The sequence below is a fragment of the Channa argus genome, chromosome 4, assembly GCF_033026475.1.
Source record: "Channa argus isolate prfri chromosome 4, Channa argus male v1.0, whole genome shotgun sequence".
Taxonomy (NCBI): domain Eukaryota; kingdom Metazoa; phylum Chordata; class Actinopteri; order Anabantiformes; family Channidae; genus Channa; species Channa argus.
Window position 1 is genome coordinate 1,130,060 of NC_090200.1, and position 26,870 is coordinate 1,156,929.

General features: G+C 42.0%; 2 protein-coding genes across 9 annotated transcripts in view; both read left to right on the top strand.

The window, feature by feature from the left end:
- The window catches only part of LOC137125538 (uncharacterized), a 119,326-nt gene extending 116,277 nt beyond the window's left edge, over positions 1 to 3,049 (top strand). Inside the window, exons 3-4 of one of the 2 annotated variants that reach the window (XM_067501166.1) lie at positions 2,032 to 2,132; positions 2,415 to 3,049. In XM_067501166.1, coding sequence (XP_067357267.1) covers positions 2,032 to 2,132; positions 2,415 to 2,522 — 209 coding nt within the window. In that variant the 3' untranslated portion in view covers positions 2,523 to 3,049. The remainder of the gene's footprint in view (positions 1 to 2,031; positions 2,133 to 2,414) is intronic. The other variant, XM_067501169.1, reaches the window with a different exon arrangement.
- A 10,533-nt stretch (positions 3,050 to 13,582) lies between these two features.
- Positions 13,583 to 26,548, top strand: LOC137125554 (V-set domain-containing T-cell activation inhibitor 1-like). Of its 7 annotated transcripts, none has more exons than XM_067501199.1 (6): positions 13,583 to 14,246; positions 14,327 to 14,658; positions 18,269 to 18,415; positions 21,406 to 21,449; positions 23,018 to 23,341; positions 23,804 to 25,930. In XM_067501199.1, the coding sequence occupies exons 3-6, from the start codon at positions 18,324 to 18,326 to the stop codon at positions 23,953 to 23,955; spliced, it is 612 nt and encodes a 203-aa protein (XP_067357300.1). In that variant the 5' UTR covers positions 13,583 to 14,246; positions 14,327 to 14,658; positions 18,269 to 18,323; the 3' UTR covers positions 23,956 to 25,930. The 7 variants fall into 7 exon arrangements, with proteins under 7 accessions (XP_067357300.1, XP_067357302.1, XP_067357306.1 ...); XM_067501203.1 differs by lacking the exon at positions 13,583 to 14,246 and adding an exon at positions 26,427 to 26,548 and having other exon boundaries at positions 14,258 to 14,658; positions 23,804 to 23,967; XM_067501201.1 differs by lacking the exon at positions 14,327 to 14,658 and having other exon boundaries at positions 23,804 to 26,203.
- Positions 26,549 to 26,870: the final 322 nt, after the last annotated feature.

Consider the following 26,870-nt stretch of genomic DNA (forward strand, 5'->3'; position numbering starts at 1 on the left):
TCTCTCCTCTAAAATGTTAATCTTTCATCCAGTTTTCTCACATCATTGTGCAGAAGAATCACACATATTATAAAGCACAGTTACTTTACTAGTGTTCTCTAAGTTCAGGGTCCAAGTGTGAACATTTGTATCAACAAGAGAAGACAAAATGATATCAGTGACCCAAAAACATCAAATAACATGAAATATATGTTCTATTCACACAAACACTCCCAGTGCTTCTGTTTGATCACTTTGTGCTGATCCTGACTTTGTGTCTGTGATATATTTAGTCAGACTTTATATATGACATCATCATTCTGTGTAACATGAAGTGAAGAACTTGTCTCAGTGTGAAGACGGAGCAGCATCAGGTCAGAGCTGTGCTGGTTTAGAGTCTCTCTAGTTTCTGATACTGAACCTGATCATGGATCTGCTTTGGATGATCCTGCTGGTGATTGTGAGACTTTGGGAAACAGCTTCACAATCACCAACATCAGAGAACTGCAGACTGTACTTCATCAGAAAACTCAGCTCCCATGAAGTAAAAGTACAAAAGCAGCAGAGCAGGTACTTATGTAATGATACCACAGTTTGTCCCACATCACAGAATTCCCATTGTGTCAGTACTGCTACTACTGCTACTGCTACTAAGTAGTAGTAGCAGTAGCAGTAGTAGTAGTAGCAGTAGTAGCAGTAGTAGTAGTTGTGGCAGCAGTAGTAGCAGCAGCAGCAGTAGTAGTAGTAGTAGTAGTAGTGGCAGTAGTAGTAGTAGCAGTAGTAGCAGCAGTAGTAGCAGTAGCAGCAGTAGTAGTAGCAGTAGTAGTAGTAGCAGTAGTAGCAGTAGCAGTAGTAGTAGTAGCAGTAGTAGCAGTAGTAGTAGCAGTAGTAGCAGCAGCAGTAGTAGTAGTAGTAGTAGCAGTAGTAGTAGTAGCAGTAGTAGCAGTAGTAGTAGCTGTAGTAGTAGTAGAAGTAGTAGTAGCAGTAGTAGTAGTAGCAGTAGTAGCAGCAGCAGTAGTAGCAGTAGTAGTAACAGTAGTAGCAGCAGCAGTAGTAGTAGTAGCAGTAGTAGCAGTAGCAGTAGTAGTAGTAGCAGTAGTAGCAGTAGTAGTAGCAGTAGTAGCAGCAGCAGTAGTAGTAGTAGTAGTAGCAGTAGCAGTAGTAGTAGTAGCAGTAGTAGCAGTAGTAGTAGCTGTAGTAGTAGTAGAAGTAGTAGTAGCAGTAACAGTAGTAGCAGCAGTAGTAGCAGCAGCAGTAGTAGCAGTAGTAGTAGCAGTAGCAGTAGTAGCAGCAGTAGTAGCAGCAGCAGTAGTAGCAGTAACAGTAGTAGCAGCAGTAGTAGCAGTAGTAGCTTAAAACCTTCCTCTTTAATAAAGCATATAGTTAGTTATAGTTATGCTGCCATAGGCTTAGACTGCTGGGGGACCCACCCCCCAATGCACTGAGCTCCTTTCCTCCTCTTGTCCCTCTCTCCTCTACTCTCACCCCGCAATCGTCACCACTGTATGTCATTAACTCTGTGTGTTCTCTCCCGTAGTTGTCTTTGTCCTTCTCTGTCCCCCTCTCTCTGTCCCTTTCTGCAGGTGTCCCCAGCTTTGGAGCTGTGTGTTTTCCAGTGTGCAGCTACTGGTCCTACCAACCTGCCCGATGTTTTGTTGTTGCTTTTTGTTGCTCTGTTCTTTTCTCTCTTCACTTTCCACTCACCCCAACCAGACTTTTTCCTCTCCACTGTTGCCTAGGGCTTTTTCAAGGGGGAATTGTTGGGTTTTCTCTATACATCCTTATGGTCTTGAATTTATTTAAAGTGCCTTGTGATGACTTTGTTTTGAAATGGTGCTATATAAATAAAGTGGAATTGAATTGAAAGTCTTATAAACCAAAGGGAGTTTTGTTCTCTTGTCACGTCTCTTTAACAGCATGAGATTCTTCTTCTATCTGCTCTGCATTTACCAAACATTAGGGAGAATGAAGTTACGTGTGCGATGGTTGGTTTGGTGTTTGAATGTGAAGTGGAATCAGTTTGAAGGTGACTCACCTGAGGCTCTGCTGCAGGTTTGCTTTGTTCACTGATTTGGTTGAAGAAGAAGAAGAACTGTAGCCGTCAGGTGACTCATCCTTCACCTAATAACACAGGAACTCTGGATTCAGAGCAGGTGAACAAACCTATTAAAGCTAAGGAAGCTGTGGACTTGACACATCTGTGTCCTACATTTATTAGAGATGGGAAAAGCTCTTTAAGTCTTAAAACCTCTTAGATTTTACTTCTTAGATTTAAGAGAGATGTCATCAAAAATCAAAAACCATGACCTGGGTCACTGAGGATCTCCACACTTTGCTTATGTAATACTGTACTAGATCTCTTTCTACTAGTACTATCATTTCTATGAGTGGTACTACTCCTGTGTGGTACTCAGTACTCTTCCTGTGTGTTGCAGTATGCAGAGATCCAGTTCCCCCCCATCAGAGCCCCCCCACCTGCTGCTTCTTCAGAGTGTATTTACTCCAAAGTTCAGCTTCCTCAGTCAACTCATCGTGGACGCTGACGGAGACACCTGGACTGTACCTGTACACCAGGTCTACTCACCTGTAGTATTCATGTTTGACCTTCACACAGCTGGGACAAAGGACTTCCTGTTCCACTGTCAGTCTGTGAGACAAACCTGTCAGAGGGTTGGTTTTGTCTCACAGGAAGTCTTCTAGTTGCTTGTCCACTTGTTTAGTTGGACACTTAACTTGTTTTTCTGTGTTTCTGCAGGGAAAAATCCCTTAGTCGTGTGAAGGGAGCATTTTTATTTTTACTTTATGTGGAAAAGTAGTTGTTGCTGTGTGTTGTTGGTGTTGTTCTGCTTTTGAATAACTGTCAGATATTATAGCAACTGTTCAGTTATGGAGCCAATAAAAAAAGTCTAACCTTTGAAAATTACCATTAAAAGTTGGTTAAACTAATTCTACCTGCTTTGTCTTATCAATGATTCATAGAAACAAATTTGTGTCTGCAAAAGAACCAAAAACATAAATGAGAAGTCAGGAAAAGAAACTGTTACATTCACCTAATTTCTCCAAAAGCTGATTAGCTCTGATGTTCTTAGGTTTATTTTAATGAGTTTAAGTGTTAAATTAGTCAGTGTCACAGTGAAATACGTCCTGTTTCTCTGCAGAGTTTAGAGCTTTTAGTTTCAGCATTTTCTTTGTTCAGCAGGGTTTTAATGAGTTTTCAATACTTGCAACACCTTTATTTTTGCACCTCACTGTTTCCTCCCACAGTCTCTACAGAGCTTGGTGAAGACCACAAGCTGAAAGACATTGGTCAACAAACTGCAAGTGTTTCTGGGAGTTTGAGCTTTTTTAATTTGGTTTACCTCAACAGGAGGTGTAGAAGTGGCAGAACTTCCTGTTTTGTGTTTGTGTAGCTCTCTATCAAGCATCTTCAGGTCTTTCCACAGTATTTCTAAAATGTTTAGATTTGAACTTTGACTCAGCAGAACAACCTGCTCATCTCTAAAGACAGAATCACAGAAAAAAAAAAACCTGCACCCAGAATATTAATGTCTCCAAGTTTGATTTGCAACAATCTTTAAGTGACACTATAGTGATGTTGTTCCAGGGGCTCTGTGTGAGTCTCTGGGTCTCAGCGAGGGGGAAATGGCTTCTCAGATTGGCCACATTTGTAAGAACAAACACACCTAATGAGTGAATGTGCTGAATCCACCTCTTCCTGCTGTGTCACTTTGACCACCAAAAAGCTGCAGACGAGCCCTGAGCACTTTGTTTAATGGTCATAGAGCTCAGTTTAAAGACAGACAGACTGAAACAATCTCATGATAAGAAGCCAAATGTAAAATAATGTGAAACTGTTGTTGTGAGACACTGGAAAACGTCATGTGAGGAAGTTCATGTGCTGTGATTAAAAGATCCTAAATGGAGCCTGAGCTGTGAAAGATTCCTCAAAAAGTGACTTTACCTTCACGTAAACAACTGGAACTGAGCTCAACAGAAGGCCGATCGTTTATCAGGACATAGTCGTCACAGCTGGAATCAGCTCAGTATCAGTTCAGTACTAGTAGTATCAGTAGTAGTAGTAGTAGTAGTGTTGGAGCTTGAAGCTGAGTTTTTAATGGAAACTACCTTCAGAAATGAAGCTGGTTATTTCCTGTAGATTTGTGGTTTTCAGAGACATTTTGAAACCAGATTAATGAGGTCCAAGTCCCACTTTGTTCCTGTGTATTTTTAGTCCCAGACAACTGAGAAACTGTTGAGGATCCTGAAACCACATCCTCCCTCAGACTTCACACTTCACCCAAAGTCTGATCTGAGCCATAAACAGATATTCTACATCCTTCATTATTTTTATCCAAAGCGCAATGTTGAGTTCTCTCTCTCACAAGGTCGTTGTAAAGGTCGTCTGATGTCACTATGTGAACAGTTGTGGTCAAACATTGGTCAAAAACCAGCAGAACCAAAGTCTGAGCTTCTGTCTGTTTATTCGATTGGCTTTTCATCGTAGTCGTCTGTTAAACTTTAGTGTGTTTTTCGTCCTAAACACGTGATGCTGGTTGTGATCAACATGTGTCCAGACACACACAAACTATCCTGTGTCTAAATGCTAGGAGCTTTAGTCCGGTTCCATTGACTTTGAAGGACGTGTTGGGTGTTTCCAGTTAGTTTTCCTTTCCCTCCCCACTCCACGTATGTGGATCTAATGTTCTAACAAACACTGATGTCCTGTTGTGGATGAAGCAGCTGTCAGTGCTAAAACACATGAATAATTACAAACCTACAATCTCATATTTATCACTGTGCACGAGTACTGATGGTACTTTAAGTATACTGCCATACAAATGCTTTAGTACTTCAACCTAAGTAAAGTTTGGAAAGCAGGACACTGGTAATAAGAGTTTGACGTGTGTGTGTGTGTGTGTGTGTGTGTGTATGTGTGTGTGTGTCAACGCTGATCAACACTGAGCTGTGCTGCCACCTGCTGGTTTACGTGAGCAGATTCTCCAGCAAACACAAGTGAAAGAACCCAGAGGGGACAACAGGTCATGGTGGACATCATCCACAGTGTCCCAGATGTTCCTGACCAGCACCACGTCACAGTGTTTAGCCTCATGTCAACATGTCTCCATAATCTTGAGAACCAGGACCAGTGCTGATTTTTCTCTAATACTCACAACTACATGTCCTGTAATCTTTTACACTAAAGACTCAAACAGTGGATTGAAGGTTTAGCACATGTCTTCATTGCCAGGTCTGTTACCAATGTCCCTGAGATAATAACTTTACATGATTCGTATAAATGAAGTTAGTTTGTGTTTGTAGGGTGAAAAGCTTCAAACAAGCAGAAAGACCAGAACTGTTTGTCATTTCAGAATCAGTCGACCTTCACGTCCACACTCGACTATGGATCAGAGCCTCCACACGTCTCCATCAGTTCTCAGGTTTTTTAGAGAAACCAGGATCTGAGTTATGGACCAATGTCACCTGTTCAAACAGCTTAACAGTCTGTTTCCTTCCGACAGAACGAGTGAGACGATGCACAGAAACAAGATTTAAACAGGTCTCATCTGAGGTGAGACAGCAGCAGTTGGAATCAACCACACACTTCACGTCCTCTGTCCTTCATGGTCTGTCCAACAACTCTTCCTCCACCTTAGAAAATGTCTGTCCACAATTCTTGTTTGTGCACAAAATTAGGTTTTCTTCTGTTTTTGTTAGTTTTTTTCGGGAGCAGAACCCAGAAGCCCTGCTGAGATGCTGAGAGCATTTGAGCGGCACTAACCCTGTTTGACTGGTCAGACACACTTTGCACTTAAAAAAGCCCTGAAAAAGAGTTCATGCAACGTTTTCATTGCATTTTAATATTCCATTACATTGTTGAGGCAATAGAACATGCAAAAACAGTGATTCATAAACTTAAACAGGACAAAGCTCTATCATTAAATACCCAGAAATCTACCATGTAGCACAAACTGAAATTCAACAGAGAAGAGATCTAAAGAAACTAATAGCAACAGTCCTAGGAGAACAGGAGCAGGATGTCAGGTAGCTTTACAGAGAAAGTGAGTGAACGATACAACAAATTGGACAAGTATAAATGCTTAACCAAAAGGAGGGTTTGTAAATACAAGAACTACCAGGACTGAGGACAGCTGATAAACTAAAATGGACGCACATACAAGGAACAACACCAATCCAGTCCAGCAGGTGTCAGTGTTACAGCACAAACCCCCATTGTACAAACAGGGCAGCAGGGCGTCGCCTCCAATATCACCAGTGACTTTGATCATTGGAGTCACTGTGAAAAAAGCAGGAACACAGGAAGCTCATTCAGAACAACTACTGACACTAACCGACCAGGTACTTAATGAGTCACAACACAACAACCTGAATATGGAGACGAGATTTCACTGTAGCAAGAGAATCAACTGCACCGTGTCTGTGTAACACAAAGTTACAGAAATGGCTGAACTTTCACCAGATCAGTCAGACAAATGTAACCCAAACATGAATGATTCAAATAATAAAACCAAATATGCTTCCTCTGAGCTACAGGATCAGACATTTTACTTGGACAGAAAAATGTGTAGCATAGATTACAGCACAGCTCTGATGTGATGTTTCACTTCCTGTTTCACAGAATGATGATGTCGTATGATCTAGACCACAAATACCCACGTGTCACTAGATGCTCAACAACCTGTGTACTTACAGGTTCAGTAGAAGTAGTACTAGTAGTGGTGGTAAATAATACAGTAGTACTGGTACTCGCAGTTGCAGTACTGTGTTACAGCTGTGGCTCCATCTGTGCAGAAAAACTCAAAGATCAGATTTTAATTATTTCAGTTTTTATTTCTCAGCAAAACAAAGTTCTGTGTGTTTTTCCATGTTAAGAATATTCATATATACATGCAGTATGTGAAGTCAAACCTTGAATCTTCATCATGTTTTCTGCAGGTTAAGAATATTTCTGGGACTGTTTGCAGCTGGTTTCACAGTGAGAGGAGCAGCAGGGAGCAGCAGGGAGCAGCAGGGAGCAGCAGGGAGCAGCAGGGAGCAGCAGGGAGCAGCAGGGAGCAGCAGGGAGCAGCAGGGAGCAGCAGGGAGCAGCAGGGAGCAGCAGGGAGCAGCAGGGAGCAGCAGGGAGCAGCAGGGAGCAGCAGGGTCAGAGTCACTGCAGCAGAACAGGAGGGTTCAGCAACATGAACAAACACAGGCTTTATTTTAGACTCCGATTGTCCCCTGAAAAAAGCCACAGCAGATATTGACCCTGATAAAAGAAAACAAAAATAAAAGCTTATTTTAAAGCTTCAGTGACGTCTGGAAGGTTTGACGCTTCATGCAGACGTTGTCGTTCATCATCTTTAGTGTTTAAACATTTCATTAATAACAGGCTTTATGAAGATTTGTCTCACTGGATATTTTAATCCTGTATTACAGCACAAAGACACAGAGGACAGAGCTGATAAAGACCATCTTTGCTCACGTTAACCTCACCTGAGACAGTGAGGAGGACTGTCTGCCTGTAGGCCGTCTCCAGGATGCTCCAGTTATAGACGCCGCTGTCTGACAGCTGCAGGTTCCTCAGGCCCACGTGGAAGCTTCCTCCTCTGTGCTGATTAGGTCGTGTTGCCACTCGACCTCTGAACTTATAGAGCTGGGACGACTGATCTAGTTTATTGTCTATTATGTCCAACACATGGTTGTCGTCTTCGTCCTGCTCTGTGGTAAAGGAGCATCTCCTCTGCAGGCACATGGCAGCAGGACGTCCTCTCCTGTAAAACCCTCAATGACCTCAGCCCGACAGCTCCCTGAGACACGTTTAATGGAAACACTCAGACATAAAGACACAGCTGATGACAGTGTCTCTGGGTTAATGCTGTTTATGCTTCAGTGGGACATGAAACCTGCTGACAGTTTCATTCTTTGTCTCTGGTGAGACTTTAGTTTGATATTTGGAAGGAAAGTTTCAGTAATGTAACCAGGGGACCTTGTTGTCTCTGCTACAGCTTCACGCTACCTCGCTCTGCACAGCCCTTCAGTGGTTAGCTCTTATGGAAAGCCAGCAGACAGACTGATTGTCCAGACGTCTGCAGACTCTACCTCCTTCATTAAAACACTTTTCAATCTAAGAGTTTCAATGTAGAGTTTTTCTCCTTAAATCTAACGTAGAGGACATGAGTGTATAATGCTGCTCCACTTATCCACAGTCACACTGGGAAACATCAGGACCCAAAGTGGAATCTTTGTAGGAAGTCAAACACAAACTGACCTTTTGAGAACGTCCACGTTGATTCAGTCTCTGCCTGAGTCTTTTAGTTTCTCTTTGTCTGACTGAAACATCAGGAACTCTGCTCTCTGCTCTATCTGCTGTGCTGTGTTCAGGGTGCATCAGCTTTTGGGACGTCCCAGTGACCCTGCAGGAACTAATGTGCTGCTCAGAAATCATCGCTCATCTGTAAACACTTATGCTGTTCAGACACGGTCCACTCTGGACATGTCTGTCTCAGGGCCAACACAGAGAGACACACACAGACAGACAACCATTCACATACAGGAGTGTATAGACTGAGGATGTGTGTTAATTTTGGTTGTGTGTCTGGGATGATTTAGGAACTGTCCACTGTGTGCGGGTTCTGCAGCCAACCCACTAAATGAGTCCAAAAACCTCCACAGGGAACAATCCAGCAGGCAGGTGTGATTAGATTTTTATGAATTTCAACAACATCTGGCTTTTCTCCATCATCTGGTTTCTAAAAAACAAGTTTGTAGAATAAACTGAGGAGCTGGTATAAAAGTCGGCCGCGGGAGGAAACACACAGTGTTACTCTTTATTTTAGTTCTTTATTTCAGTGAAGCTGGAGCCACTGTTGCTCTGTACAAACTGTAGAGATACAGTAGAACTACATATTTCTCCTGCTAACAGTTGAAAAATATAAAACCCTGACACAGTCTTTCTTTCTCTTATACACTTTTTTGATCAGGTTTGTAGTAACGTTTTCTCATTGATAAAACTGGAGTCGGTCCGAATTCAGGAGGAGGAGAACTGTAGGTGGACAAGTGGATCTGCTTGTACTGAAAGAAACAGCAGGAGTAAGTGAGTACTGGGTACTACAGGAGTGATACCATTTATAGTACATGTAGTAGTGGTAGTAGTGGAAAATGTGCAGTACGAGATTGGATGGTATTGGGTAATATACTTTAAATAAACCCTGTATGTAGTATTTGTGAAGGTAGTAGATGTTAGTATAAGTGGTACAGGAATTGTTGTGTTAGATATAATTGTTATAGTGCTAGTTGTAGCCAGTAGTAGTATTAGCAGTAATGATTTGTCATGATTCATGTCCTTATTTCTGCTTCAGTTTACTTGTGTCCACTTTGTTTCTGCGTCTCCTGCCACCTGATGTCCCCAGACCTGATCACCTGACTCTTTCTCCACCTGTCCTCACACGTGTCCACTTCTCACCTGCTGCAGTAAAAATACCTGCTGACAGTTCAGTCGTGTAGCTTCGTTGACCTGACTTCCTGTCCTGTCCTTTGTTCCCTGCTGGACTTTGGACTGTCTCTTGTTTTAGTCTCTGTGTAGATTCTTTAATTTTCTTGTCTCACCTTCCTGTTTACCTGCTGGTTTTCTGTCTCCCTGGTGATTGTGACAGCAGTAAAAGTACAAACTAGCTGCAGAAGTAGTACTGTGTAGTACTGTGACAGTATGCGTGGAAGTGGTGTATTTACCTGCACAGTCACCAGAGTCTCTGGATTGTCACAGGTGTAAGGTGAGAAGTTGTTCACCTGGTCGTGACTCTTCTTGCTGTTCTTCAGACACAGCGACACACCGACCCAACCTGCAGCAGAGCTTCAGGTGAGTCACTTCACCTGATCATCAGTGTTTAGGTTGATGTGGCGTTTGTGTCAGTCAGGAAATTAGACTGTTAGCTAAATGCTAAACTCTCATTCTGTCAGTGGTGACGGTTGTGTACTTTAGTAGAAGCCATGCAGTACTACAGGTACAAATAAAAGATTTTACACCATGACACATGTTGAATCACATTCAGATTCTTAAAACTTCCTGCAGCCTGTTACTCAGTTCACCTGTCTAGCAGCTAAAGTTTTTGCTGTTTACAGTGCAGTAACCACAAAGTCTGGTTAATAAATCTGATTAATAAACCACAGACTCACTGATTATCACCAAGAGAAGAACGGCGTTCACAGCAACAGAGCTGTATATGACAAACCGCTTCAGACTTTGCCAGTTCTGCTGCATCTCACAGTTCTTGTCTTCAGAGCTGTTGAAAGGTGGACTCACAGGGACATCTGTAAGAAGAGACAAAGACAGAAAAAGAACATGAAAACAGCTGCTGACTGATGTAAAGTATTTTACAAAACTTCCAACAAATGTTTGAACTGATGATAAGCTGTGATGCAGCAGATTATATTCAGGTCTGTGTGGATCCTGCAGGTCCCAGAATTAAAGTAAAAGAACCACTTCTTCAAACTGTGGTTCTTACCTGAGACCAGACTGAATGTGTCCACAAACTGAATGTTGTTGTTTATCCTCCTGCCACAGAAGTACAGTCTACAGTCCTCTGCTGTGATGTCGGTGATCAGGAGACTGTTTCCAAAGGCTGAATATTTGGTTCTAAATGTGTAAACACAGTACTGGGTACTTGCAGGATCTCCATGAAAACTTCGGGTGATGAATCCTTGAACCTGGCTGTGGATCTCTACGTACCAGTACCTGGATCTCTACGTACCTGCATTGTCCCCTGAACAGTTCAGAGTGACGTTCTGACCCAGCTCCTTTTTGACCTCTGTCACGTTCTGGGCCTCTGCACAGAGCAGAAACACCAGCAGGATCATCCAAAGCAGATCCATGATCAGGTTCAGTATCAGAAACTAGAGAGACTCTAAACCAGCACAGCTCTGATCTGATGCTGCTCCGTCTTAACACTGAGACAAGTTCTTCACTTTCGGCCTAAACCACAAACACCAAGTCACATCAGACGCTCAACAACCGGACATCTGCCTACACTCACTCAAACAGGTACCAAAGTGAAAGAGTTTGTACAAAAGCAGCAGAAAACTGGTAAAACTGACTGATTCCCACTAAACAGAAACAATTAGGGGAAGAACAATGTCTACAAAAACTCATAGTCTTGTCTGCAGACAGACACCGACAGGGGACGAGTGGGGGATGTGGACACGGACGGCAGTGCTCACTGGCAACAACCAGAAGAAGCCCCTTTGTTTGTTGGGTTTGACTGAACAGTGTTAAAGTGAAAAAACAAAACCGTAAGTGCTTCACTAGAAAGAGGGACACAACTACACACTTTTACTCAATGACACAAGCAGCTATTTCACTTTCCTGGGACATGAATTTCCTTCACTAGGGCTGTGGACAGTCCTCATGGACACAAACATTGTGGCTGCATGTGAGCGTCCACAGAGAGTCCGTCTGGACTCTAGGAGACTGGTTATGATTTACATTATGGTTACAGACATGGGACATGGAAAGTAGGAATTAAGCTTGTCACTGCCCCCATAACATGACCCTCCACCATTTAAAACTTAATTTTTTACATTTGTTTGAATAAAACCCACATTAGGACAATACCTCTTTGTGCATCCTGTAGGGTCCAGTTTTAAAGTCAGAGAAAGACTTTTATTAAAACTGTGGTTCTTACCTGAGACCAGACTGAATGTGTCTACAAACTGAATGCTGCCATTTATCCTCCTGCCACAGAAGTACAGTCTGCAGTCCTCTGCTGTGATGTTGGTGATCAGGAGGCTGTTTTCCCAAGCGGAGTATTTGCTTATAACACTGGAAACAAAGTATTCAGTATCTGCAGGATCTCCACTGAAAGTGTGGCTGATGTGTCCTCGAACCTGACTGACGATCTCCACGTACCAGTACACATCTACATTATTCACTGAACAGTTCAGACTGACGTTCTGACCCAGCTCCACTTTAACCTCTGTCACATTCTGGGCCTCTGCACAGACCAGAAACACCAGCAGGATCATCCAAAGCAGATCCATGATCAGGTTCAGTATCAGAAACTAGAGAGAGTCTGAAACCAGCACAGCTCTGATCTGATGCTGCTCTGTCAAGTTCTTCACTTCCGATCTAAACCACAAACACCAAGTCACATTAGACACCTGACCAACAGACTTCTGTATAAACGTGTACTCAAACATGTGCAGATGCAGCAGGAAGCTCAAAACTTTGACAGGAGGTCAAACACTGTTAGATGCTGCAGAACACACATTATTGTGAGCGTATGGAGCCTTTTTAATTTAAAATCCAACTTTAAAGAATGTGACTGATTTTTGGCATGTGGCATTTTACAAGACGTGCCTGATTCGGCTGCCATGTTAGAAAATGTCGAGCTTTAACTTTGACGTGTCAGCTATCGAAGACTGGCTGCCCCTTAAACAGGGCTGTAAGACCTTCAAGTGTATCTGTACTTTGTGAACAATAAATAAATAGTGAAACATGACGCTGCCTCCTGTTCAACCTGTGTGTAAACAGAGCTCAAAATTACAATTTTACCTTTAAATATACTTTGTTTCAGACTCATATCAAGTACATTCAGTGATTCAATGTATGCGTCCTGCAGGAATGATTGTTGAAATAACATAAATCCTTATAAAACATGTTCTTACCTGAGACCAGACGAAATGTGTCCACAAACTGAATATCATCATTGTTCCTCCTGCCACAGAAGTACAGTCTGCAGTCCTCTGCTGTGATGTTGGTGATCAGGAGGCTGTTTTCCCAAGCGGAGTATTTGCTTATAAAACTGGAAACGTAGTACAGAGTATCTGCAGGATATCCACTGAAAGTGCGGCTGATGTGTCCTCGAACCTGGCTGACGAACTCCACGTACCAGTGCACATCTGAATTATCCACTGAACAGTTCAGAGTGACGTTCTGACCCAGCTCCACTTTAACCTCTGTCACATTCTGGGCATCTGCACAGACCAGAAACTCCAGCAGGATCATCCAAAGCAGATCCATGATCAGGTTCAGTATCAGAAACTAGAGAGACTCTAAAACCAGCACAGCTCTGATCTGATGCTGCTCTGTCTTCACACTGAGACAAGTTCTTCACTTCCGATCTAAACCACAAACACCAAGTCACATCAGACGCTCAATAACTTGACATCAGCATGTTCACATAAAAATTCAAAAAAATAAAAAAAGAGTTTGCACAGGAGTGACAGGAAGGTAGAAGTCTCTCCTGTCCAGGTAAAACTGAATATCACCAAACAAAGACAATAATGTGCAGATAGAGGACAGAGGAGGTGTATTTATTGAGCTGGTGTTATGGTCTAATTATTTATTTAATTTCCTAAATATTCATTAGTAGTTGGTGCAGAACTTCATTCACATAAAGTTCTTCAGATCCCAGTCTGTCTTCACCAGGTCCAATCAAGGGTTAATAACATATTTGCATTATTTATGAGCTCCTCCTCTGATGGGTTGGGGGTGTCACCTCCACACTCGGCCTCAGCCAATGGGAACATGAGTTACTAAATATGTTGCTGCAGCTTCAGGACATGTTATAATCAGCTGAGAACTCTGCAGAGACAGCGGCACCGGAGACCGAAGAACAGCTCAGATCCACTGCTGCAACATTGACTCAACACACTATTTGTTCAAGAACTGATCAATGATTTGTGCTTTTTCAGACTTTGTGGTGTCTGTCTGTGCCGATGGATCTTATGTGAATCTGTGCTGATTAATCAACTGAAAGACAAATTAAAATAGTCAAAAGTCCAGCAGGCGTCTGTGTTGCAGCACAGAGACACAGATCATCAGAGGACAGCGTGAGGAGCGCAACTTGAGCACAATGTTGTCCTGTAAGTCCCTCGTGTAGACGGAGAAAGATTTCTGGAGTGTGAGACAGTGCCCTGAAGAGAAAAGGATACGAAAACTGCAGGACAGAGCAGGAGAAAGCAGCCACACTTTGTGGGACACAGGAGCAGCTGGACTCTCACAGAGCAACATTTGTTCTTTACTTTGAGGAGCTTCCTCAGAAACCAGTAGCTGAAGTTGCCTTTCAGAGTCTCCGTGGCTACAGAAACATACCACCTGTTAACATCCTCCCAGGCTGTGGTGAAACCACATGAACTGGGACAGATGGAGACGACATGGCAGAACAGATTGAGCCTCAGTGAACCGCAGTTCTGAGACAAAGACATGCTCATTGACTCAGTAATGGACTGGGATCTGATCCACAGAGGCAGAGAGTCCAGCAGGTGCCCTGGTGAGTATGTCTGCACACTTTCTGAAGTGAGTGGGGGTTTGAGGAGGCCGCGGCAGCAATGTTTCCTGTTTGCAACCCAGAACACAGAGGAACTCAGCCATAAACGCAGTGCGGAAACGAGAAGTTTCACTATTCAGAGAGATGAGAGCTGTAGAGACGTAGGGTGTGGTCCTCAACAGAAGCTTCAGATAGCAGCTAATGACTGAGTCAAAGAGAGCAGAGAGACTACAGCAGAAAGCGAGGACAAGTCAACAGAGCAGGAACTGAATCCCCTCCTCAACCACACGGGCAGAACATGGGTTAACACAGATCCTAGTGTCTTTTACAGTTTTGAGACACAGAAGAAGCTCACAGAGCGTCAGGTTTAAGGCTGGAGACACGTCAGGTCCTGGACTGTGGAACATGAGAAAAAGTAAGACAGCTCATCTGATCTGCTGAATGTCTGTTTGTCTGTGTCCACTTTGAGCTCCAGAGAACACGAGGTGTCTCTGCTGCAGGTGTTAAGTGATGCTGGACTGTAGTGATTAGATTGAATGTTGATGGTCTCCATATAGGCTCCAGCAGAGCTCCCAGACTGGACTTGTTTAGTACCTGAGTGAAGCTTTGCTGGTGTTTGAAACACGACAACAAGTGATGTTCAGTTTCAGTTTGCATGTCAGTAAAATCAAGTATCTGTCTAAATTCCTCTTCTATGACAGTTGTAGTGCAGAGTCCAACTGTGACTGCACAGCTATTAACATTTTTATGGATGTTGCAACATGAGGTCAGACCAGGTCTGAGGGAACTGAGAGCTGTGCAGAGAGAGGGAACTGCTCGCAGCAAGAAACCATCTGTTTAAAGTTTCCACACTGTAGCAGCACTGAGGAATTGCCAAGAAGTCTTTCAGGAATTTAGCGTTGCCTGTGTGTAACTTTCGTGCCACCACATTAAAAATCATGAAAGTGCACAAAGCTTCAAATCAATGAATCAGTTAACAAGCTGTGAATGTAAGGATTGTTGCTGGAACCATGTCAAACATTTGAAAGGTCGCAGTTCCTCCTCTGACTTCCAGTGCCGAAGATTTGACGCTTTTGTTTTTTTGGCATCAACGTCTGCAGCTGACAAACAACATTTACCTCCTGTGATATAAAGTCAAGCACACAGCTGGAGATTCCGGGGTCACTTTCTGACCTTTGGAGCTTGATAGGGTTGTTGCTAAACTAGTTCAGGTTAATCAGAGACATTATGTCTGACAGGATTCTGGACAATGTTGGGCTCAAATGTCTCCTCAGTGTCTTGTGGAGGACGAGGACTGTAGGGTGGCTATCAGTGGGAGAAGGAATTAAATAAATAACGATCTGCTTATATAACCAAGAAGAAGCGGACTCAAACCACCGACTCTGGGCTTCGACTGCTCGTCCCACTGAGCACAAACACCGCTTTGTGCTTGTTCTGGTCACATGAGAAACTGAATCATTCCTCACAGAAGCGAGAAACACGAAAATAATTAACAGCAAATCAGCATGAATCTCTGCTCACATAGATCACAGACTTTCCAAATGACACGTGCGCGTGTGTGTGTGTGTGTGTGTGTGTGTGTGTCTGTGTGTGTGTGTGTGTCACAATATCTATGTGAGGTTTCATCATTTCCTGTATGTAACATATGGGACATGCCACAGGTCCCATTTCGTCCTTATGTATTACAGCCTCTAACACATTATCACAGTTGATTACACCATCGTTCTGCATCATGAATACTTTTACTTTTGGCAATTTGAATAAAAGTATTTAAATATATTTAAATTTTCTGGAGCAGGACTTGTAAGACAGTACTTCACTTTCACTGTCTGCTGGAGGAGCAGAGGGTGAAGTGGGTTGTGAATCAGATCGAATGATCTAAGTGTGGAGGACTGAGCTCGTTGTTTCAGACAAAATGACTTTTTCTTTCAGATCTGAGGAAACATTTCAGTCCAATCTGTTAAAGTGAGTTTTGCTGCATCCAAGGGCTTAACTGTCTCTGGAAAAACTGGTTTACCAGACAATTGAGTGGGAGTCCTGGAGCTTCCAAAAGAGATTTTTGTTTGGGTTTTTGTTCCCACTGCGAGCTGCAGAAAGACGTGCTCACGTCTTCTTTGGTTAATGTTTGTGAACTGGTGATGGGTGAAAATATTCTGTCTCACCGATTCAGAGAGAAGAGGCAGCATGTGGACAGTGTGGTAAGTTGGATTTCTGTCAAAGTTCATAAAAACTCATAATATGTTGTCTGTGAGAAAGCTTTAGTCCGCACTGTCCGAGCCTGATTACATCTGAGCGTGTGCAGCTGAGCAGAATTATACCAAGGCCTCGATGAGGATAAACAGGAAAAGTGACCAGACTGTAGATGAAGACTGTATATAGCTGATTTGAAACATTCCACATAAGGAGCTGCAGCTCCGTCTGTCTACATGTAGACACACGTCACGTTCCTTCCCAGTAACAGTGCTGACAAAATGTTAAACTCCCGCAGGGACGTGTTTCAGCAGGAGTCTGAGATGTGCAGCAAATTGTACTTCAGTGGGCATATAGCACTGGGATAAATGTACCACTGGTTATTGAACGATCACATAAAAGAAGAAAAGTATGTGTGAAGGAGACAAAGGATAATTTGAGTCAACAGCTGAAAAACATATTCATATAGTGAAAATAAGACGAGCAAGAAACAACAGCTACTGTATTAATGTTGTGTTTGTGTCTCTTAGTTCTATGAGAACTTTTCAAAGTGGAGTTTCCACAATGTTTTTCTTTCACGTGATAAATGATCTTCTCTTGGTTAGAGAAACACTGGGGTCTGGATTGTTGGAGACCAAACCAAAGCCAGTGTGTTTTTGTTGGCCACAGGACTGTGCAGCTCAACTCTGTTTTGAGACATGACGTGGTGCAGTTTGCTCAGCGACTTTTCATCCCCCCGAGTTCCTGTTGACTCACTGCTCTGAAAAAAACAAAATGGCTCAATGGGATTGAACTGTGATTTTTTTAGGGGGAAAATAAAAGGATAATCCATCACCAGATAGTAATTACATCTGAATACTGTTGCTCCACATCCCACGTTGTGCTCTGAGGTGCCTGTGGGCGTCTGTGGAGCTCATTAATGTGATGAGTACAATGATGAGGCATAGATGATTGAAATATCCTGAGCTCTTTTTGGTCATGTCAGAGGTGAACAGTACTCAGACTGGCTGCTTTAGTTCATGTCAGCAGGAGAACTTTAACCTCAAACTGCTCCTGTTGGCATGAAATTCCACAGGAAATGAATGCAGGTCATGTTTGACCCACCTATGGTAGCTTGGGGTAGTAATATAAAAACTACAATTTCGTAAAATGTATAAATAGTTGGTTAAACTGTAAGTGGCATGATATCAAAAAGATGTTTTATGAGAAATAAATGGACTCTGAAATGATAAAAATGTGTCATTTTGAAGGTATTACAAGAAAAACGACCTCACCGGGTCATTATTGACCCACTTATGCATCTTAGTGTTAAGAATGTATGAACATCATGTAACGTTCAAGTTAAGATTAATTGTACTTTAAAAAAAAAAGAGCTCTGGGGTAATAGATTCACACGTAACCCAGTTCCCTTCTGTTTACTTAAGTGTCACTCCAGTGTTTAGAACAGCAGGGAAGTTGCAGCAGCATCAACATGTTATGGCATCTAACTGATGACCATAGGCTGATCCTTCTGTAGCAGTAAAACCGATTGAAAAATAGCTATAAAACAACCTGTGAATAATGAAAAATATCTAGATTCATGTCAAATGATGAGCCACATATGAGGAACGGGGACCTTATTTGCAGGGTGGATTACTGAGCAGGCCAAGCCAAGAGGTCTGAGCTGCCAGAGGTGTCCTTGGTTTGCGTGTCTGCATGATGTTAGTGTTTGGTTTTTGAATGTCAGACACAATAATGCTACTTAGGACAGAAATGACCAAAAAGCCCATGATTGTCATTTTGGTGGCATTCAAATAGTTCTGCTCACCTGTAACTTCCTGTTTTCTGTTTCCCAGGTGGAGCACTTAGCAGGACCTGCCGTCACTGGATCTGATTCTACCTTAACACCGGATGGTGCTGAAAGAGGTGGACTGGACACAATATTTCGATGCGTTGAAAGACGATCGAAAACCACAAATCGACAGAGAGCAAGAAAATCACAAGTGAGAATCTTTAACCCATCAAATTTAATTTTATTTTTATTAATTTATTTAAATTATTTCAGGCCCAAAAATCGGAACATTTTGGCCTAAGTTTGGTGTACAGGGTCCGAAACTTTAACTCCTAGACGAGTTTAACGTAAAGCCAAAAGAAATGAAAACTACTAACATTGGAAAATCCATCTTAAATATTTTTTAGGATGTGGGGACACTGTCCACCCTTTGTAGCCGTGTAACAGCCGGATAGTGGGTTGGTCTGGGGGCTGCACATTGAGCCCCGGGGCATTGTGGGTCAAACCAAAGTGTTTAATGTGCAGGGTTTGTGTTAGGACCAGTGTTGTTGGGTGTGTTTAGACCTTCTGGGTTTTGTTCTGTTGTACTTGGTGTATGTGGCCGGACCGTGAGGGAAAGTGCCAGTTAGCTCTTGGTGAATCGCCTCAACCAGGGGGCGCAGCAAGTACTTCCGCATACTTGGTAGAACGCACATCTCAGGTTTGGTGTAACGCATTCGCCTTGGAAAACACTAACATTAAAACATCTGCAGAAGACAGCTTAGAGGCGTTGATACCGAGATGGACGTTTTGAGGAGGTCAGTTGGTGAATGCGGCGACAATCGGTCTCTTTACCGGACTAGCTAATGTTATCTCATGTTATCTCATGTTAGCTCATGTTAGCTCATGTTAGCTCATGTTAGCTCATGTTGGCCTGCGCAGCTAACGGTAACATTAACCGCATTTCCCGTTAGTCTCAGTTTCGATCAACACACGGCGACACAGGAATCTAACCTGTGACGCTAAGCAGATATTTAACTGTCAACGGGACATGTCATAGCATTTCTTTAGTTCCTGTTAATGTGATGATTGGCTCAAGTTATTGTTATTGCTTTAATGCGTTAACTTTCATAACGGCCGTTTAACGTTAGTACGTTACCACTAACGCAACTCTCTTAGAATGAACTAGTGGTGTAACGGTTATCACATGTTTTAAAATGTCGCCTTCACATGTGTTTATTTGTTGTTGTGCGTGATATTGTAACAGCCGGATAGTGGGTCGGTCTGGGGGCTGCACATTGAGCCCCGGGGCATTGTGTGTCAAACCCATCTAACTAGTTCTGTGTGTGTAAAGTGTTTAATGTGCAGGGTTTGTGTTAGGACCAGTGTTGTTGGGTGTGTTTAGACCTTCTGGGTTTTGTTCTGTTGTACTTGGTGTATGTGGCCGGACCGTGAGGGAAAGTGCCAGTTAGCTCTTGGTGAATCGCCTCAACCAGGGGCCGCAGCGAAACACTAATGATTTGCACCGACCTGACGCTGCCAGTGTCCCCCGGTCAATACACTGCTACCTCGACTACAAGAGACACAAACTGCCGCCCTCCACGCCGGACCAAGCTACCACGCTACAATGAACTGACCCCCCTGGAACCACTTCCCTACACTGACGCTTCGGGATTTAGGTCCGGAGAACAGCTAGCTGGCCACTACAGACAAGATGGAGAGAGCCACGGGGCCTTTGCCGCCGATGTGCAGCTCTACAACCAACGCGTGTCAGCTCTACCCCACCTTCCCAGCTGCAGCTCGAGAGGAACTGAGTCTCCACTCTTTTCTGTGGGTGCTAGCACCAGAGCGGCTTCGCCAACATGTCCGCCTGTCCATACGCGGTCACAGAGAAGGTGCTGGGGGCCAGGTCAGCACCGGGCCGATCCCCGTCCTGGCGCAGGTCAGTTAGGGTAGTAAGCTGGGAGGTGACAGGGGAGTGCCCAGAGGGGAAGGGGCCAGCCGGGCCAGGCCAACTGTCAACCGACGATGAGCCGGGGTATTTCGCCAGGGACTGCCTAGCCCCGAGCCCCCGCATCCAGAGCTAAACCACTAACGGGAAATGGACACTGGATGAGGCAGTGAGGGACCCCTCATCCCGCTCCCAACCACCCCTCCAAATAAATTGCCCCATAGTGGGACGCTACGCAGCCGCAATGTGAAGGTGTTCAAAATTCAGCTCAGCTATTTCTGGTGACAGGCAAAGCTCTAAAAGGGAAAAAGCTGCCTGGTCATTGCTTTGGGTCCTGCTGTTTACAGGGCACAAGTGTTTCGCCAGCCATTTTGAAAAGTTTGCGCCGTGTTAGCCTGCTAGCTCAAGCTAACCCCTTAGCTTAGACTGGTCAGTTAGCGTTAGCATTATCCTATTCTTAGCTTTGCTGCCTCCCACAGTTAGCTCCCATAAGTCATGGGTCGCTACAATATTAATGTAAAGTTGTTTTTCCGCATATTTGCATAATGACTACTTATAGTTTATTACTTTCACTTTCACTTTTCGTAAGTAAATGTACTTATTTCAAAAATGTACTTCTGTGTTTACATTAGAAATGCTGACATGTGGAGCTGATTTAACCACTTTATGTATTGGCAGCTGCCTCTTCAGATAATTATGTTTTATTCATCTGTATCTGAAAAAGTCACTGAAGCTGTCTGATATATGCAGTGGAGAAAAATGCAGTAACCTTTCCACTTGTATTAGTATTAAAGTATCTGAGTACTTTGGTTTTAAAGTCAGTAACTCTTTAGACTAAAGAGAACCAGTTTAAAATCCCACTACAGTTCACAGTAAAAGGGTAATTGTGCTATTTTATTACTTAAAAGTTAATATAAATAAGTGTTTTGACTTGTGTAAAGACTTTACATAAATTATAAACCCACATTTTCTTTCTTGGCTGAACATGTTATAAGGAGATAATTAATGCTTGGTTCTCTAGTCAAGAAAATGAAACTTGTCACATAGTGAACACATTTGTTTCAGACACAGGAGATGATCCAACAGCTCCCCCAAAAAAGTAATTTGTAATAAAAAGGATTTGTTGAAGTCTGTTTTAGCAGAACATCCTGTGTGATCCTTGTACACCTTAGTATTACACTAGTAAAAAAAGAGGAGATTAAACAGGGAATCACAATTTAGAGATTATGTCTTTTAGTGTGACACTATTAAATTATTTGTTTCGTCCACAGATTAGAAGTGATCTGCATTTTCGTGGTCTTCACTTTAACTACAGGTACGTTTGTCTCAATGTGGAATTTCTTACTACTTGATTTAATCTTTGCTTTAGCAGAATACACACAGATGAAATTAAGCTACAATCATCTTGTGTTGCTTTAATCACAGTACTTAGTCTCAACAGCAGGTGGGAGTTTGCAGGTGGAAAACTTGATTCACGTAGGAATAACGATTTATAACTTCTAGGATTCTTAATCAGATGTTTGTAATAATGTTGATGGATCAGACTCTAAATAAGCGTGAACGGTTTTATGTCTCGGCTCCACCACCTCTGCAGCACTTAACAGGATAATGGAAGAACAGATGTTTGTGGAAACAATAAGAGTGAAATGAACTTGGAGACCAACAGTTTATATAGACTGCAGTTATCCTGTAGTTGGTTAAGGTTTTTTAATGGTTTGTAATTGAGCTTTCAGAAGCTATAAACCAGATGTTGATGCTGAATCAGCAACAGACCAATATTTGTGGACCAACGGACTCTGGCTCCAATACACTGCACGTCCAGCAGCTCCAACATACATTTACTCAGTGCAAAGTACATCTCCTTATGTTTTGTGGTACATGACACTTCTACTCCACCAAAATGCTGCACTACATTCATCAAATTGTAGAATTTAAAATATGGAGTTTTCTTAAATCAGACACTGGAGCTTGGAGAGTTTGGTTAATTGAATAACTGATCAGTTAGTTTAATATTTTTCCAATAATGTAAGTGATGCTTTATAAAACTTACCAAAAATACCAAATATTTCTCAGTTCCAGCAACAGTAGCTGCTGTTTTTAGCATCAGACATGATCTTTGGTTTTGTCCACTTGATCTTTAAGACCAGTTGTCACTCTCATTCGTGCAGCTCTGTAGTTGGATTAAATCACGATGCAGCTGGGACTGAAATCTGACTATGTTTTAATAAAATGTAAGAATTAAATATGTCAGAGAGCTTTTGAGCACTTTTCGACGTGGAAGTTTAGAGAACTGGGAGCAGATCCAGGGCTCATCAGCAGAAATGGGAAAAATAAAGTCAGCTTCACGTTTGTCCAATACTGCTCTTAAAAATGTGTTTTATAACCTCTGTTTGTTTTTCAGCTGTATCACTTTTTCATCTAGAAACAAAAAATATTTGTCACTTTCTCGCTATTTAAATAACCAAACTAAACAATTATTAAATCAGATGCTTAATTTCATTATAAATATTGATGGTAAAAATTGACTGTTTGTTAAAGTCAGCATCTGCATGTCACAGATGTTTAGAGCTGTAATAGCAATAAATTCTGGCGATTGAGAAGCAGAACTTTTTTTTTTTTTGACAAATCTTAACTAATTGTCTCTTTTCTTTGGTTTTATTATTTGAATCATTCATGTTTGGGTTACATTTGTCTGACTGATCTGGTGAAAGTTCAGCCATTTCTGTAACTTTGTGTTACACAGACACGGTGCAGTTGATTCTCTTGCTACAGTGAAATCTCGTCTCCATATTCAGGTTGTTGTGTTGTGACTCATTAAGTACCTGGTCGGTTAGTGTCAGTAGTTGTTCTGAATGAGCTTCTTGTGTTCCTGCTTTCTCACAGTCACCTCCAATGATCAAGTCACTGGTGATATTGGAGGCGACGCCCTGCTGCCCTGTTTCTACAATGGGGGAGGCCTCCCTGGCAAAGTCACAGCCTACTGGAGGGACAAGGATGACAACAATGTGTTGGACATAATTCAGAATGTACCAAACAATTCATCCCAAAACTCCAAATTCAAAGGTCGAGTGACAAGTTTCCCTGATCTGTACAAGAAAGGAAACTTCTCCATCGTCCTGAAGAACCTGCAGAAGCAGGACAGCGGGGTCTACCAGTGTGACATCATAGCAGTGGACTATACCAACAAGGTCACCCTCACAGTCTCAGGTGGGTTTTGTGATAACGAACAGGTGAGTTTAAAGTGAACATGAAGAATCATAGTGGACAAGTTGAGACAGAGTTTCTGTCCGTTGTCCCCTGAGGTTGTTCGTGCTGTAACACTGACACCTGCTGGACTGGATTGGTGTTAAACACTATTAAAACATTTGTTATATTTTGATTGAAATCATCATGATCAACTATAAAGAACATGTCTGACATGGTCTTTCTTGCTCTGAACAATGTTTGAAGCATTTTGTTTGAAGTCTCTTTGACATTTCACTGTTGGAGGATTAAACCTTAAAGCTACAAGTCTTTGTTTTGTCAGTAACAGTGACATGATGTTATGTCAGAGATGTGGGGACAGTGAGACCTGTCTTGTTGGACATGTTAATGATGCTGCTTCATGTTTTCAATGAACACATGATACTAACTTCAGATACTGTGTGTGTGTCGTTGTCCATGTTGCAGAGAAGATGGTGACTCCTCGTGCTGCTGCTTCTACTACTACTGCTTCTACTGCTACTGAGAGTAAAGGAGCATCAGGTGCTGCATCAGTGTCTCTAATGTCTCTCCATCTGACTCTGCTGTCTGTTCCTCTCTCTCTGCTTCTTTCACCATGAAACTACACACAGGTGATGAAACTTAGCTTCTGCATTATTCAAACATCTTTCATCTGCAAACAAAATTTCTAAAGTCAACTGGATGTGTCCTGGTCTCTGGCTTTCTCGTGTCCAGAGTCTGGTCCTAAAGCGATAAGACACGGCTGGTAACAAACAGAGGGTGTAGTGAACCATGCTAACATTTCAGTTCATCAGCAGAAGCTCAGGGAAAACTTTGAAGTTACCAGTCAGACCTGATACGTTAGAGATTCAACATTTAGATCTTTAGTGAGCAAATTAAAAATAGGAAACTAATGGAAAATATTTTCAAACCTCATTTACTCTAAGTGTAACTTTCTGACACCCAGAGGTTGCAGAACATGATGTACATACAGTGGGTCATGTACACACATGTACACACATTAATGTCACATAAGATAAACTTTCCAAACAATCGGTGTCATTTTAAAATGCTGCACACTCAGACCTCTGAGAGTCACATCCAGGCTGAATTAGGATTTCAACTTTTATTGTTTCAATGTGGTTTGTAGTTTTTCTTCCTTCCAATTGAGATGAATCCCAACACTGCTGATGTGATGAATTAAATACACAGCACTTCATGATGCCAGTCACACACTGAGTGAACAATGATTTTACTTCCAGACCCATCAACACACAACATCATGTTTCTGGAGAAGTGAGGAATCAGTTTTATTATCTTCTGTTCCTCTGCTGCTGTTCAGCAACTTTGTGTGTCATCACTTACCTCAAACTACACATTTATGACTGGAATTATTTCTTTGCTGAAGTCAAATTGTTATAATAATTGTTGTGCTTTCATCTGAAGACAAATGAAATAAGTTTGTTTCTGTTCTATTGAAATTCACCAAATTCTGCTTGAATTTAAAGTTGATTAGTTTTGAAGAAAGCTGCACAAATACTGTGTTGCATATCATTGTGTATTTAATGAAGTTTATTGTCTTACATGAAGGGACTAGTTTAGTTTTGCATTGCTGGATGTTGAGTCGAGTAAGGATGCACTGATAGCAGCATCATGTACGGAGGTGAACTGGTCATTGAGTCAGCGGTAAAACACTGATTGGATTTTACTACACAACAAAGCTCGACACCCAAACTGCTCGTTCCATCTGCTGCTGTTGAACCGAGTGGCTGCTTTTCTTATTTACACTTAAGTTTCTGTTCACTACAAAGCTGGAAACTTTTAAACAGCTTCTGTTGAGTCCGCGTGCTGGTGTCATTTCACTACGTCTGCTGTCAGCATGATGCAAATACAGTCAAGCACTGGAAAGTTGTATCAGTGCATCCATCCTTGGCCACTTTAGTCATTTAGTTTTATTGTCAGTTCACCTGTATAAACTGCTCAGTTCTCCCGTCTCAGTATCAAATGCATAATGATAATCTCATTATTTATCATCAGAGTGTTACAGTGTCAGTTATCAGTTCTCTTTATTTTACCATCTTTGATAAGCTTCAGCACCTTCTGTGCAAACTTCTGTTGTGTTTTAAACCTTATGTATTCCAAAGTTTTATATGTGGGAATTAGAGGAATATTAACCTGATGTATTTATTATCTGAACATCTGTGTGTAGTTTGTGGTTAGTGGAAGCAGTTTGTACTAGCAGATGCACTGGGTAAAGCAAAGCCCCCCTGTGTTTACTGTTTTACTTTTAACATAACCAATTGTTTTTTCTAAATTGATATAAAATATAAAACCACACCTACATATAAGGACAAGTGGGTCTGGAAGGTCCAGGTACAGCTGAATCAGCTTCCTTTTCACCATGAAGACACAACACTCAGATTTTCATCTGTTACCTGGAGTTGTGTCTTCATGGTGAATAGCAGTGTTCAGCAGTAAGTGGACCTTCTAGATGCATATTTATACTGTAATCCTTTAAACAGTCACTGCGCTCAGCTGATCCCATTTAAGTCAACTGAGACTGTGGAAATCAACAGGCTGCACTATTTGTTTTGGGGGGGGGTCAAAAAACACAAAATACATAAACTATGATTTAATGTTTTAAAAACTAATAGTTGAAAATAGGGCAAAACTACCATCTTGTCTAAGTTTCTCTGGATAGAAAGTGTTTGTTGGGTTTTATTTAAACTTTCCATGTCCATCAACATCTGGATGATGCTGAATTGAAGTCGCTTGAAGACGCTCTAAGATTCCATAAAGATGTTACATTCATTGAAGGATGTTGAAGTTGCTGAGATAAAAATAAAACCTGGAAATGGCTGAAAATAATCTGTTTGAGTTTTTCTGACACAGTGGAGACCGTTCACACATGGTGCACTGATGGTGATCAAACTCTATTGTCCACAGTTAACGTCACTATTCACATTTTCCTGTCTGAACCTCAGCGTTCACTGCATGGCCAACGTGCAGTCGGGCTGAAGTCAGGAGTCTGCACAAGTTACTGTTCACTGTTCCTGCCTGTTGTCATTTAAACTTGCCTATCACCCTGCAGAAGATAGTGGAACCCCCGAACCCCCCCCCAGCACCTCATACAGACACTGATCTGATTTGAGCTGTTCACCGTGGCTGAGCTACAGCTCACATCGAATCCCTGCTCATCTCCACCTGTCACCCTCACAATTTGATGGGCCTCCCTGCCAAACCTCCAGCACAAAGACTGAGCCACATTTAAAAGCAATCAGTCTAAATAATTACTTATTTCACATGTATAAATTATTAAATATAAGATTTTCAATTTAGTTTTCATTATTTAAGGATATAAAACAAATTAAAAAGTCTAATATTTTTTGAAATTCCAAATATGTAGAGAACCATTTAATGTAAGAAAATATAAATCTTTGGACTGAGTTTTTTTTTTTTTTTTTTTTTTTTTTAACCCCTCAGGATTCAGGAAGTAAATGAATCAACCACAGATGTTGCAAAGATTAAAAAAAAC